Raw genomic sequence first — 14,923 nt, 5'->3', positions numbered from 1 at the left:
TTACAATGCTTTAAAATAAAAAAATAAAATGATTATTCATGTAGGCGTGAACAAAGTGTAAAAATAACTGGGAAAAACAAGCTCACACTTCAGTCTCTGCCTGAGCAAGATGAACAAGGCATCTGCGGATCACAATCAATAAGCACATGGACCTTAATGCCCCCCCCCAGCAAAAACACAGAGAGAAGCTCCTCCAACCCTTAAGTCACAGACTTATTTTAGTATTAATTGGAATGCCATCAGAGGATGGACTGTTTAAAGTAAGACCGGAATGGAGCCCAAGCCTCATTAAACAGTTTGGTGTTCCCACGTGAATTGAATTAGATATTTTCTAGTTTCAGAGAGCACAACACATCCCTCACCCAATATTTATAAGATGGGGGAGCTGCCATCTTCTTGTTCTGTAGTTTTAGCCGTCTAGCTAAAAGAGTTGTATAAGCAACAGTGTCCGACTGGATTCTTGATAGGGGGGTACCCATGGGTAGTACTCCAAAAAGGGCTGTAAGGGGAGACGGATCTATAACAGTGTCATATATATCAGAGAAACATTTAAATATTAATTCCCAGAAACCTGACAGTTTATAACAGCCCCAAAACATATGCAACAGTGTGGCTGGTTCCACTTTACATCTGACACAGATAGGATCAAAATCAGAGAATATTCTTCCAAGTTTGGCCCCCGACCAGTGGATAAGGTGAACCACCTTGAATTGAATGAGGCTGTGTCTAGTGCTAAAAGAGGACGAGTGCACCCTGTGCAGCACAGATTCCCAGGCGTCTTCCCCAAGTTCCTCCCCCAAATCCTTTTCCCATCGAGTCTTTAAAGGCACCAAAGAAGGGTTCTGTAAGTCATGAATGATTGCATATACATCTGAAATTGCACCCCTAGGAAGCTTGTTCAGCTCCAAGATGCTCTCTATAGCTGTATTCACAGGCCTATTGGGAAATCCAGGTGTGTTAGCCCTGACAAAGTTTCTAATCTGGAGATAGCGGAAAAAGTGGGATTGGGGGAGATTGAACTTTTCCTGCAGCTGAGAAAAAGAGGCAAATGTATCATCAAATAATAATTGGGCTAGCGAGGAGAGGCCTAGTGAGTGCCAAATGCCAAAAGCCCCATCATTCAAAGATGGAGGAAATAAAATGTTCTGATTGATTGGGCCTGATAGAGAAAAGCCTCGGAGGTTAAAGGCTAAACGGAACTGATTCCAAATTTTAAGAGACTGCTTTACAATTGGGTTGACACACCTTTTGCCTAGGGACACTGGGAGAGACGAGCACAGCACAGAGGAAAGTGCTGCAGGTTTACACGATTCAGACTCAATCTGGACCCAGAGTGGTCTAGGGCCAGTAGGATCAGTCTGCAGCCAGTACAGTACAGCTCTGAAATTTGCAGCCCAGGAGTATGTTTGACAATTTGGTAGAGCTAAACCCCCCAATGACCTAGGCTTCTGTTAATGTTTTCTACCAATCCTTGGTACCTTGCCATCCCAAATAAAATGCATGAATGTTTGATCCAGTGAAATAAAAAAATATTTTAATAAAAATGGGTAAACATTGAAATAAATATAAAAATTTGGGCAACACATTCATTTTAATGACATTAATCCTTCCGATAAGAGAAAGGGGTAGTGAATTCCAAAAAGTAAAAGATTGTTTCAATCTGTCTGCTAGAGCAACAAAGTTTTCCTTGAAACAAATTTGAATATTTCCTTGTCACTTTTACTCCCAAGTAAGTGAATTGATCCCGGACAACCCTAAACTGAGAACTTGTAAAAGAGCACTTTAAAGCAGCCTTGTTTACCGGAAAAAGGTCACTCTTGCCTAGATTCAGCTTGTACCCTGAGATTGATCCAAATTTTTTAAGAACAGATAGGGCACGTGGCAATGAGGTATCGGGGTTGGAGATAAACAAACGGAGGTCGTCAGCATATAGCGAGACTTTCTGCTCCCAGCCCGCTCTGATTATACCTTGAATGGCATCATTAGAGCGTAGTGCAATGGCGAGAGGCTCGATTGCCAAAGCAACAACAAGGGGGAGAGTGGGCAACCCTGTCTGGATCCGCAGTGCAAGGGAAAATAGTCAGAGGACAAGTTATTAGTCCGTACCGAAGCCATGGGGGAAAAATAAAATAATCTTTATCCACGCAATGAATTTGGGGCCAAAGTCAAATCTATAAAGGGCAGCTGTTAGGTAATCCCACTCAATGCGGTCAAACGCTTTTTCGGCATCAAGTGAGACCACCACCTCCGGGTCCTCCGACGCTGTGGAGTACAGTATATTCATAAGGCGCCTAATATTGAAAAATAAATGCCTATTTCTCACAAAGCCAGTCTGGTCAGAGTGTATTACTTGGTGCAGCAAGCCTTCCATATGGATGGCTAAAAGCTTAGCTAGGATTTTGTAATCACAGTTTAAAAGAGAGATTGGGCGATAGGATCCACATTCCAGGGGGTCTTTGTTTTTCTTCAGTAGTAATGGAATTGAAGCCTGATAAACAATAGGCGGTAGCTTTGAAGTATTGAGGCACACTGCAAATAGTAGAGACAAGAATGGGAAAAGCAGGTCAGAAAACGTCCTGTAAAATTCGGTTGGAAAACCATCCGGACCCGGTGATTTACCACTTTTCATTGCGGACACTGCTGTTGCAATCTCCTCAAGCGTAAATTCGTCTTCTAGATAGTCATGAGAGTCTGTATCAATTGAAGGCATATTCAAGCCATTAAAGGAGTCAATCAGCAAGGGGTCTTGAGGGGATTCAGAGGAGTATAGCGCAGAGTAAAATTGTTTAAATTGATCATTGATCTCTTTATGTATAACTGTTGTGGGATTAAATGTGAGGCCTCAGATTTGCAGATCTGATGTGCAAGGAGTTTTACTGGCCTTGTCGCCTTGTTCATAGACTTTGTATCGAGCTCGCAAGAGTAACAATACCTCCTCAGCACCTACCCTCCCTGTGAGCATATTCAAGACTTCTTGATGTGACGTTGAATGTGAGCCATAGCCTCATCCGGAGATTCAAATGTGTAGTCTTTACCCTTGTGAGATATCCATAAACGGGCCAGGAATCGCAGTCCATACTTCACACTTGGATGGTACCGAAGTACTCGTTTGGCCTGTCCAAAAGCTAGGCAAGTCAATTAAGAACAAATTCTTATTTTCAATGACGGCCTAGGAACAGTGGGTTAACTACCTGTTCAGGGGCAGAACGACAGATTTGTACCTTGTCAGCTCGGGGGTTTGAACTTGCAACCTTCTGGTTACTGGTTCAACGCTCTAACCACTAGGCTACCCTGCCGCCCTTACGACTTCAACTGTATGTACAGTCACTGTGGGGACGACGTCCTCGATGCACTTATTGATAAAGCCAGTGACTGATGTGGTGTACTCCTCAATGCCATCGGAAGAATCCCGAAACATGTTCTAGTCTGTGATATCAAAACAGTCCTGTAGTTTAGCATCTGCTTCATCTGATCACTTTTTTATAGACCGAGTCACTGGTGCTTCCTGCTTTAATTTTCGCTTGTAAGCAGGAATCAGGAGGATAGAGTTATGGTCAGATTTGCTAAATGGAAGGCAAGGGAGAGCTTTGCGCACCTCTCTGGGTGTGAAGTAAAGGTGGTCTAGAATTTTTCCCCCTCCGGTTGCACATTTAACATGCTGATAGAAATGAGGTAAATCTGATTTAGAGCTCTACAGGGAAACTTGAGACAGGATTTTGTCGAAGCATAGATCTGGGGAAGGGTACCAAAAATCATCTGCAACATTGAAGGTCCCCAAGAACACAGTGGCCTCAATCATTCTGAAATGTAAGTGGTTTGGAATCACCAAGGCTCTTCCTAGAGCTGGCAGCCCAGCCAAACTGAGCAATCGGGGGAGAAGGCCCTTGGTCAGGGTGGTGACCATGAACCCGATGGTCCCTCTGACAGAGCTCTAGAGTTTGTGGAGATGTGTGGAGATTTTTCATCTCTGTGGAGATTTAAAAAAAACTTCTAGAAGGACAACCATCTCTGCACCACTCCACCAATCAGGCATTTATGGCAGAGTGACCAGACGGAAGCCACTCCTCAATAAAAGTTACATGACAGCCCGCTTGGAGTTTGCCAAAAGGCACCTAAAGACTCTCAGGTCTGATGAAACCAAGATTGAACGTTGGCCTGAATGCAAAGTGTCACGTCTGGAGGAAACCAGGCACCAATGCCTACGGTGAAGCATGGTGGTGACAGCATTATGCAGTCAGGATGAGAATGAGATGTTCGACGAGCAGGTGTCCACATACTTACAATTTGGAAGCTAATAGATTGCATTTAGTTAAATTAGACAATGATTGTAATAAGAATACTATTTACATGTAAATATTGGTAACCAAAAAAACATCAGAATAACCGCAGCTTCAATAAATGTTATTGAAACGCTATGAAGCTATTTTAGCCTACAGATCACATATTGCAAACAAATCTGAACCACACATTTTGGATTTCTGTGCATCCTTCACAATAGCAAATCAATATCCCAAAACAGTACACACGTTTTTTTCCCCCGAACCTGCACATCGTCTCTTTTGTGGCACCAATGTGAGTACTTATGTTACTGTCAGGGGAAACAGTGTTGCAGTAGTCTTGTGTAGTGAGTGAATAGTAACAAGCAAACCGAACTCCGACCACCTCGCCAGATGGTCTCAGTTCGCTTCAGGGCCTCTTTTGAATGGTCTGATTTCCTTTTGAGCGAACCTCACGGAGTTCACAAAGATTGGCTGAAAGGGAAATCTCCCTAAGCCATTGGCTGTGGATTGACTGCATTGCTTGAATGGGATGATGGCATATTGGCAGTTAATTTAAACAATTTATGGAATCAATTCCCCTGAAAAACTGTCTGGCTAGCTAACAAACATACAGTGCAGATAAATTCAAATGTATTATTTGACATAACATCTTATCATAGCACTTGCAAACCATGGTCGACCAACTCCCTGACCTTCATCCCATCATAAGAAGGTTCATGTCCATTATATTATTCTAATTCCTAACAGTATGGTGTCACTATCTGGTCAAGTTAGGAAGTCATAAACCCCACCTATTTCTATAATTTGTTCTTAATATGCCTGATGACTTAATAATTAAGCAATAAGGCCCAAGGGGGTGTGGTATATGGCCAATATACCACTGCTAAGAGCTGTTCTTTAGGCACAATGCAACCCGGAGTGCTATATACACAGCCCTTAGCCGTGGTATATTGGCCATATATTTCAAAACCCAGAGGTGCATTATTGCTATTATAAACTGGTTACCAACGTAATTAGAACAGTAAAAATAAATGTCATACCCATGGCATATGGTCTGATATACCACGGCTGTCAGCCAATCAGCATTCAGGGCTCGAACCACCCAGTTTATAATTATTAATAACACCTAATAGGTGTGTTTAACACGGGAAATAGTTTGCGAATGTTGGCTAATATTCCATTTGCTTGGTTTGTGTTAGCCGCAACCATTTGCTAAAATGTTAGCAAACAGTCTGAAGGTAGTGTGCAACGAGCATGTGTCTGTTTCGTGTCTAAACTGCCGCTGTTGACTGCAAGTATTTAGCCACATTTTTCATTCCCATTGAGTCTCTCCTCTCATAGCTCTAGAATCATTGGAAATTGAATAATCAAACTGACATTGTATGGAGTCATTACTCAAAAAAATGCAAAGGACTGGAGAATATCATAATTAGCCTATAAATGGGAGTATACTTCCAGTAGCCTTCTTTCAGATCTGTCTTTAGTTGCAATGGAGTACAGACAGGTATACGCTTATGGCCATATTCCCATCCAGCACTTTGTAATTATTCAAAAACATAAAACGCTTGAGGCATTCTCAGCCGCTTCTTTCAGGCTACCTTCACACACCTTCACAAAAAAATTGCCAACAGATCCCAAATATTATGAGGCCTGAGGACTGAAAAGGAACAAATGGTTATATTGATGCTAGGTCAGGCGACAATTCAACTATATTTCTTAATTCTACCTATTCCTTCTAAATCCATGAAGAGGGCGTGAGCATGTGCATCAGGGAGAAGGGTGGAATCGCACTGTAGTAGACCTTCGCAGAGAGATAATCATGTTTTCAATACACAGTAGCCTACAAACATAAAAGCATGTTTTCAACCCTTTATTACAATGTTTTTTTTCTCATTTAAGTATACAAGCTCAAAAAGACAGACATTGAAAAAATGTATATTTCTCTTATTAAAAATGGCACATTTATTGCTACATTACTGTTATATACAGGACAGTTCTCAATATCTACTTTATATATAAAAAATAGGAAACTGGAGGCACTTTGAGGACAAATGGATTCTGTCCCCAATGTAAGAGAGACAGTGAGTTTTGTAGCAGTGTGTCCATCTGTTGAACAGGGTAGAGATTGGCAGACCATGAGGCCCCTTGGCAAAATACTAGTTGTGCATTTTGACAAGGGAAGTTCTAAGGATACTGTACTCAACATTCAGTTAATAATAACGAAAAAGGAACACACGTCAGCGATGTTGTTTTCAACTCTTTCGAGTAATAGATCAAAAGACAATACAATGTCCTCTGTGAAACAGACAAACCAATGGCAGTTGAGGTGGAAACAATACATTACTGATACTAATGCTTAGGGTTTCATCTGGAGGATGGTTATTATGAAAGAAACTGACAAAAATCAAGTAAAATACTGTTACAATTCAGTATCACTCTGCACGGGAAAATACTAAGTAAAACAAACAAAAAAAACTGGTCAAGTCCTGTATAGGTACATTCAGGACATGTCAATTTCAGATGTTTGATATGGTAACAAATAATGAATCCCTGCCCTAATTCAGTAGAAAACAAAGTTCAGACGACTGTTGCAAATAAAAAATAAGGACATACTCTATTCCACATGAGTATTGTTTCCAAATCGCCAATGGTTTGTACAGAAGATAAAGGGTCTGCGGACACTTCTATTACAGATCTTACAATAGGGCTCAGTAAATCAAAGCGGACTCAGTTGTTTGCCAAAATCTGAGATGCCATCACTAACTGACAGAGAAAAGATGTAAAAAAACAAAAAACTTTTGTTTATTTTACTTTGGGCGCTAATAAGAACAATATTCATAGAGATTTACTGAATCATTGATTGCCCCACTCTTCCCTCCCATGTCAACATGTCCCTCCCATGTTTATCTGTAAAAGGTTCTCTTGGAAAGCCATTCATGCAGAGACAATCACAACTCAACAGTGTACAGGCACTGGTGAGTAACCACTAACAATGATCCCAAAGTCAGGAGAATGACTAAGGTTGCCCTATTCATTAATTCCTCATACATCTTTTTCTGTTTGTTTTGAAATGTTTAACTAGGACCAACAGACATTGACAATACAGCAACTGTAGACCTAGCAAGCCGAAAGGTATTGATATAAAATCTAACTTGTATGAAACACATACAACTTTGTTGCCTTTTCAATCATTTGTACTAAATGTTTGCGTGACAAAGCTTGCCAATAGAGCCCCACAGTAGGAGTCATAATACGCATAAAACCTAGCAATCAAACAGGCAAATGGTTCCAATTGTTTTTCCAAAAATCCCCTGTGTGAAAAATTAATGGTGGAACCACTTAAAAGGGCTGCTGTGTTTCATGTAGGTTTACCCTGGCCTGACGTTTTGACAACCATGTAAATCTCTCTTAGACAAGGGGACTTTTATCAATATATTCGGCTCCTGTTATTCAGATTCAAAAATGCAAATTACCATCAAATTAGACCATGCAAAACTACAAATCCCTGCAAGCTCCTGCACACCATCTCAAGCGAACACCTTGAGAAAATGTGTCAATTTACAACTTGCACAAGACAGCTTCTGGAATTGTAAATTGAAAGAGATTTAGCCAATTTATTAATTACAACAATTAGCTAACAGATTGTTAATCCAAAGATTACTGCCTTGATTCGGCAGTCTTGTCCAGTTCATCATGGCATTTGTATTTGTTTATGATCCCACCCCCCAATACATTTTTTAATTCAAGCGAATATATTGTTTAAAAAAAAAATCACCTTGTCCTAAAAAGATTTACTCCGTTATCAAAACATCACGCCAGGGTAAACCTACATGAAACACAGCCCTTATTTTAAGTGTGTCTAAGATCCCTGATGGGAAAAATGAATGGTGGAAAAACAATTGGAAACATCTCTCTTTGACCGCTCGGTTTTATGGGTATTATGACTCATACTATGGTACTCTATACTCAGACATTTCCATGTTCCTTTGATAGTGAGTAAGTAGTAATAACTGGTTTAAATTACATATACAGACTTTTTGCAGTTAAAAAAAGACATTCTCCAAATTACTGGTACTTTCAAAAGTTTGGGGATGTTCTAGCCAGATTAAGAGTTGGCATGAACTACTTTTACACCAAAGCAACTGGCACGTCATGCTTTTCCCAAAGAAAATTTTTGGGAAAAAAAGAAATCACTTCATTTGGGAGGGAAGAGAGACACTTAGTTTGTTCCTGGTATCTTTAAAATGAGTCGTCCTTACATTTCAACAATGTAAATGAAAAGAAAGTAAGCAATCCAAAAGAAAACCCATACAGCGATCTTACAAAGTAAAAAACAAACGAAAAACAAATCACTTCTACAAAAAGAAGGATCCTTACGAACAGGCTTCGTAAATTGTTCAAAACACCCAATGCTTCCTGTAATTTAAGGAACACAAATTGTCCATCGATGGCAGTTGAATGCATTCAAGGGAAGATATCCAAGACATTTCAGAATGCACACCACAAAATAAACCCTCTTGAAGTCCAACAGCCATTCCTTCTGTATGGGAGAGGCTATACGGATACGCATGGTGCCAAAATGAATGATGCAGCCGAGGGTCGAGTGGAGATGAATGGCTTCGGTGCAGTCTGTCGTCCAGATGAGCCCTTCACAGCTAGCTAGTTTATGCTGGCTAAAACAGCAGCATGGCGATAGTAAAAAAAATAAAAACTTGTAAAAGAAGGTAATGTTTATTTCTACGGGCGAGCAACGACAAAACGGTGCGAATGGCGTGGTGCTTGTCGGCGTGACTTGCTTCCCACTGGGCAGCAGTAGAACATGTCCCCGGAGGTAGTTAAAAGGGGCCAATTCGTTCCATCCCACTTGATTTTATTTTGAGTAGGATAGCAGCCTACATGAGAAATAACTTGTACTACTGGTAGTAACCATCTGGATGAACAATTACTCTGATTAAAACTGAACGATTCTGAACACTCTTCCAAGTCCCAACTTCGGCAGACAAGTTTTAAATTCTTGCTGAATTTTCTAGCCACGAGCATAAACTAGCTAGCTGGGAAGGTCTCTTCAGCTCGACTGACTGAGCGGAATCTGTTCTGCTCCACTTGACTCTGCGCGACATACGCCATCAATTTGGGCACCAAGTGTGTCCCTATAGCCTCTCCTCTTCAAACTAACTGTAGTCTACTGAAAACTTACAGTCTTAAATACGCATGACCTGGACATCTAGGTTTGCCTTGCCAACTGACGACACTTGCGCCACAAACGTGAAGAGAAGGCAATGAAGGCAGGTGGTTGACTGAGTTTGGGGCAGAGTATACTGACCACGTGTCCACATGGCCTGGCTGAAATGGAAACAGAACCAGAGGGGCAAAGACTGGTAAGGTGGAGGGGGAGAGGCTTGCTCTGGTTCAGAGCACACACACTTCCTGCATGTTTCAGTCCAATCTCCCCAAGACAGAGTGAGGAAGTCTTGAGATGACCATGCCAGTGTGATCCTGTGGAATAGTAGGTGAACGGGGAGTGGTTTTCAGCTAGTAGAGAGTCATGACCTGTCCTGGGTCTCGGTATGTATTGATGAGCTCACCTTCCTCACTGGTAGTCCTTCAACTCCACTCATGGCAGTGACGACAAACAGATGAAGACAAAAATGGAAGGATTGTAGGATCCCTGGATCAAAAAAAACACACCATAATAAATCTTCAGACGGGCCTGTGTCTGGGCAGCCCTTACGAGAAGGCATAAACAAAGAAATATGGCCAAAGTTGGCTAGGGTTTCTTTTTTATCATTGTGCTATATAACAGCACTCTGCCTGCCAATTCAATAAGTGTCCATTTGTCACTATGACAGTTCAGTCTTTTCAATTCTTGTGGCTGGATACCTCAAACTCTACTTCTGTGTTTGACATTGAGGGAAAAAAGTCAAAATGATGGTGGGGATGACGACGACGATTGTAACTTGTCCAAGCCTTGGCGTTATGCATGTACATCAGGCACATAGTTACTCATACAGGTTAGATTCTGATATCACCTTTTCTTGTGATGAAAGTAAGACCTACTTTTCAGGTGGGAATGGCAAATGACTATCAAAAGGACACACAATCCTAGGTTGCTCACATGAGCAATTGATCCAAAAATACTATTTGATCCAAACAAATTTTGCTCCCAACACGTAAAGCAACTTCTTCAAAATGTCTTACAAAAACATGACCATTACGCAAAAAAAAAATCATTGCGTTTAAATTTCCTCTGCCTGTGATCCAGTCTCTCCTTGGAGTTCAGGATGTTTACTGTAAGTATTCTTCAAAACTCTGTGTATTGGTGTATGTATTGTGTGTTCAGGGTCAGGAATGTGGCCACTGGCGTTTGTCAGTTGTGTGTGTGTGTGTTTGTGTGAGAATGTGCTTCTCCACTATATGTGCTAGCATATATAGAGAGCACCTTTGTGGATTGACGCCCACTGAGATGCATGATAAGAGAATAAGGCCACGTCTTCTAAGAGCTGTACAAATCAACAGGATCAGGAGCTGGAAGAGAGAAACAGGGATTGTTATATTATGGTAACACACACGTGCCACAATACATGCGATATGGACAGTCACAGTATGACAGCAGAGAATGACAACTTACCCGGGTGTTACATATGGCTGACAGAGTTGTGCCCATCGCCCCCTAACCCGGGGTGCCCACCTCCCATCTGCATCTGGGGGTCCACCCCCGAAACCTTCTCTTCCTCCCTCCGCTTCAGACACGCTGCCTTGGGGTTCAGGTTACGCTCTTTAGGAAGAGGCCACACGTTAGAATCAGAGGGGTGGAGTGGATCTACAGGTTTTGGCTGAAAATTCAGGTAAACCGATGGTGGGCACAATCAAGAAGATTGTCAAAGAGATGGAGGCAAGAGGCAAAACCCATCAGGTTTCACAGCATATTGTAGTAAACGGAGAAGGTTAGGCGTATAGAAGAACGAGAGTTGTTAAAAACAAAAAGGGTTAGGATTAGACAGGCAAAAAAGGTATGATTAAGGTGTAAATGCTGAGAGATTCTAGTTATGAAAGAAATATTAAAAAGTATATAATCGTCAAGCATGGAGGACAGTAGACCAAAATGGTGAACGGAAGACACAGCTGGACAGGACAGAGGAACGACCAAACGGCAGCAGTGGTGAGATCATTAAGTATCTGACAGAGGTGCAGCCCCCATTTTCCCCGCCTCCAACGGCATCTCTTTTTGCTCGCACCTTTTCCTTTCTCCAAGAGGATAGAAGGACAGTCAGAGGCAGGTGAGTGCATATAGAGTTGAGACTGCTGGTTGGGTGGTTGAGTGGAGGTAGAGGGCCTATAGGTGAATCATACTGGTAAAAGGAAAAAGGAAGCCCTATTCGCACCTGCATCTCCAGGCACAGTATACTAGTCAAGCCTCAGTTGACTGGTTGGAAGCAGACATTACTGGGTTGGTTGGTACAGGAACCCCTACTTTGTACCTGATTCTCCATGTCCAGTATTAAGAACTAATTGGCTGAGTGAAGGTGGTTGGCGATACTGGATCTATTCGTAAAGAGAGGCCTACCTCGGACCTGCTTCTCCAGACCCATTATGACCTGCGCGGCCTGCTGTAGGATGATGAGTTTGGTTTGGGCCTTGTCGCTGCGCAGGTGGACCTGCACCATCTTGCCCAGCTCCCTGAACGCCTCGTTAATGTCACGCACGCGCACCCTCTCCCGGATGTTGTTGGCCGAGCGCCGCTCCCGATCGCGCTTCTCCTTCTCCTCGGCCGTCAGGTTCTCATCGTTCAGCGAGGCCGTGCTGCAGCTGCTGCTGCTGAGGAGGGAGGAGGGTCGTTATGGTACACCCCAACACCTGCTGCTTTTACCCTCCAAGTTGCCCTTACAGGTTTAAGTTGCCCCTAACTACAGCCCTAAGGACAATTTCTGGGGAAGGTTTCCTTGGATAGCAAATTGCTGTTCCAGGGTCAGTCGTCGTTAGATCCGATCCTAGACGAGCATTTAGGGGCAGACTCTCCCTGGAGTGTGACCTCAGAATGGCTACAGCATTCCCTGCACACTACTCAATTCACCTCCTAGAGCAGACGGCCTGGTTGGCTGAAGGTGACAGCAGTCATTATTTAAGTGCCATATTTGGCCAGGAGGCCAGCAGCAGAAAGCTGTGGAGGTCCGGATGGACAATGTATTCCAGTGAGGAGGATGGGGGTCACGGATGGATGATCCCAGTGGAGTGGCGCCAAGGTGCAGGAGAGCGAGAGATCGAGCGGAGGGATGGACCGCCAAGGACATGGTACTAGAATCCTTTTCTTTAATATGTTTAATATGCAATTCCAGAGCACTACTGTTACTGTCAACGAAGGCATCGCACAGGACCTTGCAAATGACTCACGAAGAAAGAAAATTGGCATGTAACAAAACCGTATTTCGCAAAGCAACTTTATTACTTCTCGGCAGACTTTCACTTGGCCAAAATAGATCATTTTAGGGTTCTTTTGTCAAATTGAGCGTTTTGAACGTTGAGTTATTATGGGCTGACAACTATCAGACCAAATGTTCCAAATGGAATCTAACAAAGCCAAGACAAGTCTGTCTTCTGCTGATCAGGATCCAGGGTGGGAGTCAGAGGATAATATGAGGCCTTTTGGGGGTGGGGTGGGGGCTGTCAGTTAGGAGGTAAGAAGTCCAAGGAAGAGAGGGAGAAAGAGAGCGACACACCCTCTGGCAGGTCGAGATCATACACAAGGCCAGAGAGGAAGCCAGGGGGGAGAGATGCCACTGGTGCCTCATGTTAAATACATCAGCTGCCATACATGTATTTATCTGAATGAAAGGAAGCTGAAGTCACTGCTGCCATCTGCAAAAGTAAACGACGAAAAGAGAAAGAGGGGGTTGAAGAGAGGCATGGAGATGACCAACGAAATCAGTACATTAAAAAAGGTTAACATTTGACAAATAAGGGCATGCAACAAAGACATTGCAATAAGGAAGTGAAGGGTTAAGTTAATACATTGAGGATTGGGATAGGAGCAGAACAGTGAGCCCCGCCAATCACAACCTGTGTCTGCATTTGTATAGCCAATCAGCAAGCAGAATACAGAGTGTGGTGGGGGGGGTCTATGCATAGATAACAGTAACACATTTGTAGAAACAGAAGTGGTAAAGTCTTGTTTTTAAAACAACATGAGGGGTAAATGTCAAACGATAGCTGCCTGAATTTCTTTCCTTTCTTTTTTTTTGTGGATAATAGAGGAGACAAGCCCATATAAGTTAACCCAAGAGAAATAAAACAAGACTAGAAAGTAACTTGGGACTTGTATTTTTTTTTTATCCGAGGAGGTTTTACATTTTTTCCAAATGTAAAACACTCATAAGCAATAGATCACATGTTCACACTTCAAAATTGGGCCATTTTCCAAAGCTGATGAAACAAATACAGAAGCCATCATCTGGTCCTTAAATAATTTTTAACGTAAAGTGTAAGATAACAATGTTGTTAAAAAGAAAAATGTGTGTTGCTAAGGCCTCAGACAAGAAGCACAGTGATTGGACACAGACAGCAATAGAAGCAAATCAAGGAAATCAGTAATGTTAATATAGTGGAGGGTGAGGCAGAGTCACATGAAGCATATTTTACAGTGGAGACAGCCCAGACAGACAGCCCCATGCCATTTAGATCAGGCAACACATACTTCACCAGACATGAGTCCAGTGCTGGCCTGTATGTGTCCACAGCAGCAAAGCCTTAGAGGACTGGAGAAGGGCTAGTCCCAAAACAGTCTAAATAGCCTGCTTCCTCATCCCCTTTCCTCCCACCATCACTGATCAACAAACACACAACTTGATGGTTGGAAACTAGCCTAAAGGCAGCATCTCAATACTTGAAAGTGGCCTCACCTCCTTCATCTGCAATGATCTAAAAACACAGAACAGGTGAAAGCAATATGGACTGACACCTTTCCAATTACATCACATCAATGCAGGAAGAGAGCCACAGAGACCAAACCATTCAAGACAATCGAGAAACATCCCAGGGCCTTCAACCTGAAGAATAGGAGACTAGAAACTCAGAATTGGGACGCGGCCCTACCCTGGTCTTTTCTCCTGTCTAAACCTGGATCCCCCAGTGACAGCACACTGACCTCGGACTTGCTGCTCCAGGTTGAGTATAACATTAACGGCCTGGTGCAGAATGAGAAGTTTGGTCTGGGGTTTCTCATTAGTCAGGTGGAGCTGACACATGCGGCCCAGCTCCTTAAAGCCCTCGTTGATGTCCCGTACGCGCAGCCGCTCGCGGGCATTATTCGCCACCCGCCGCTCTTTCTCCCGCTCCACCTTCACCTCCGGCGGCAGATCCTCTTCGTCCTCGTCCTCCTCATCACGACTGATGAAAAGTCAATGTGGACCAAGGGGGGAAGGATTGGTTGGAAGGGGGGGGATAGAAGACATTACATGGGTATGACTGACATATTTACTAACATGGACAAGACTGTCCAAACAAGTATTATTTTGTTCACGCTAGATAATTACTCAATTTTATAATTCGGGAGAGTGCTGTACTAGTTTGTGGACTATGATTACAAAAAGTACTTTGGGGCAAACTTGTTGCTAGAAATTAACAAAACAGGGCTTTATATAAATCAGTTA

At 42.7% G+C, this 14,923-nt stretch overlaps 1 protein-coding gene across 6 annotated transcripts in view; it reads right to left on the bottom strand.

The window, feature by feature from the left end:
* Positions 1–6,137: 6,137 nt before the first annotated feature.
* LOC124041523 (transcription factor E2-alpha-like) overlaps positions 6,138–14,923 on the bottom strand; it is a 48,640-nt gene continuing 39,854 nt past the window's right edge. For 2 of the 6 annotated variants that reach the window (XM_046359211.1, XM_046359214.1), the window contains 3 exons: positions 11,845–12,095; positions 10,909–11,055; positions 6,138–10,805 (listed from right to left, as the gene is read on the bottom strand). In XM_046359211.1, the coding sequence (XP_046215167.1) occupies positions 10,916–11,055; positions 11,845–12,095 (391 nt within the window). In that variant the 3' untranslated portion in view covers positions 6,138–10,805; positions 10,909–10,915. Of the gene's footprint in view, positions 10,806–10,908; positions 11,056–11,844; positions 12,096–14,418; positions 14,661–14,923 lie in introns of all 6 variants that reach the window. The other 4 variants (XM_046359212.1, XM_046359215.1, XM_046359216.1 and 1 more) reach the window with 2 other exon arrangements.

The sequence above is a fragment of the Oncorhynchus gorbuscha genome, linkage group LG08, assembly GCF_021184085.1.
Source record: "Oncorhynchus gorbuscha isolate QuinsamMale2020 ecotype Even-year linkage group LG08, OgorEven_v1.0, whole genome shotgun sequence".
Lineage (NCBI taxonomy): Eukaryota > Metazoa > Chordata > Actinopteri > Salmoniformes > Salmonidae > Oncorhynchus > Oncorhynchus gorbuscha.
Note: the sequence above shows the minus strand (reverse complement) of the source record. Positions and strands in the feature narration are given on the sequence as shown.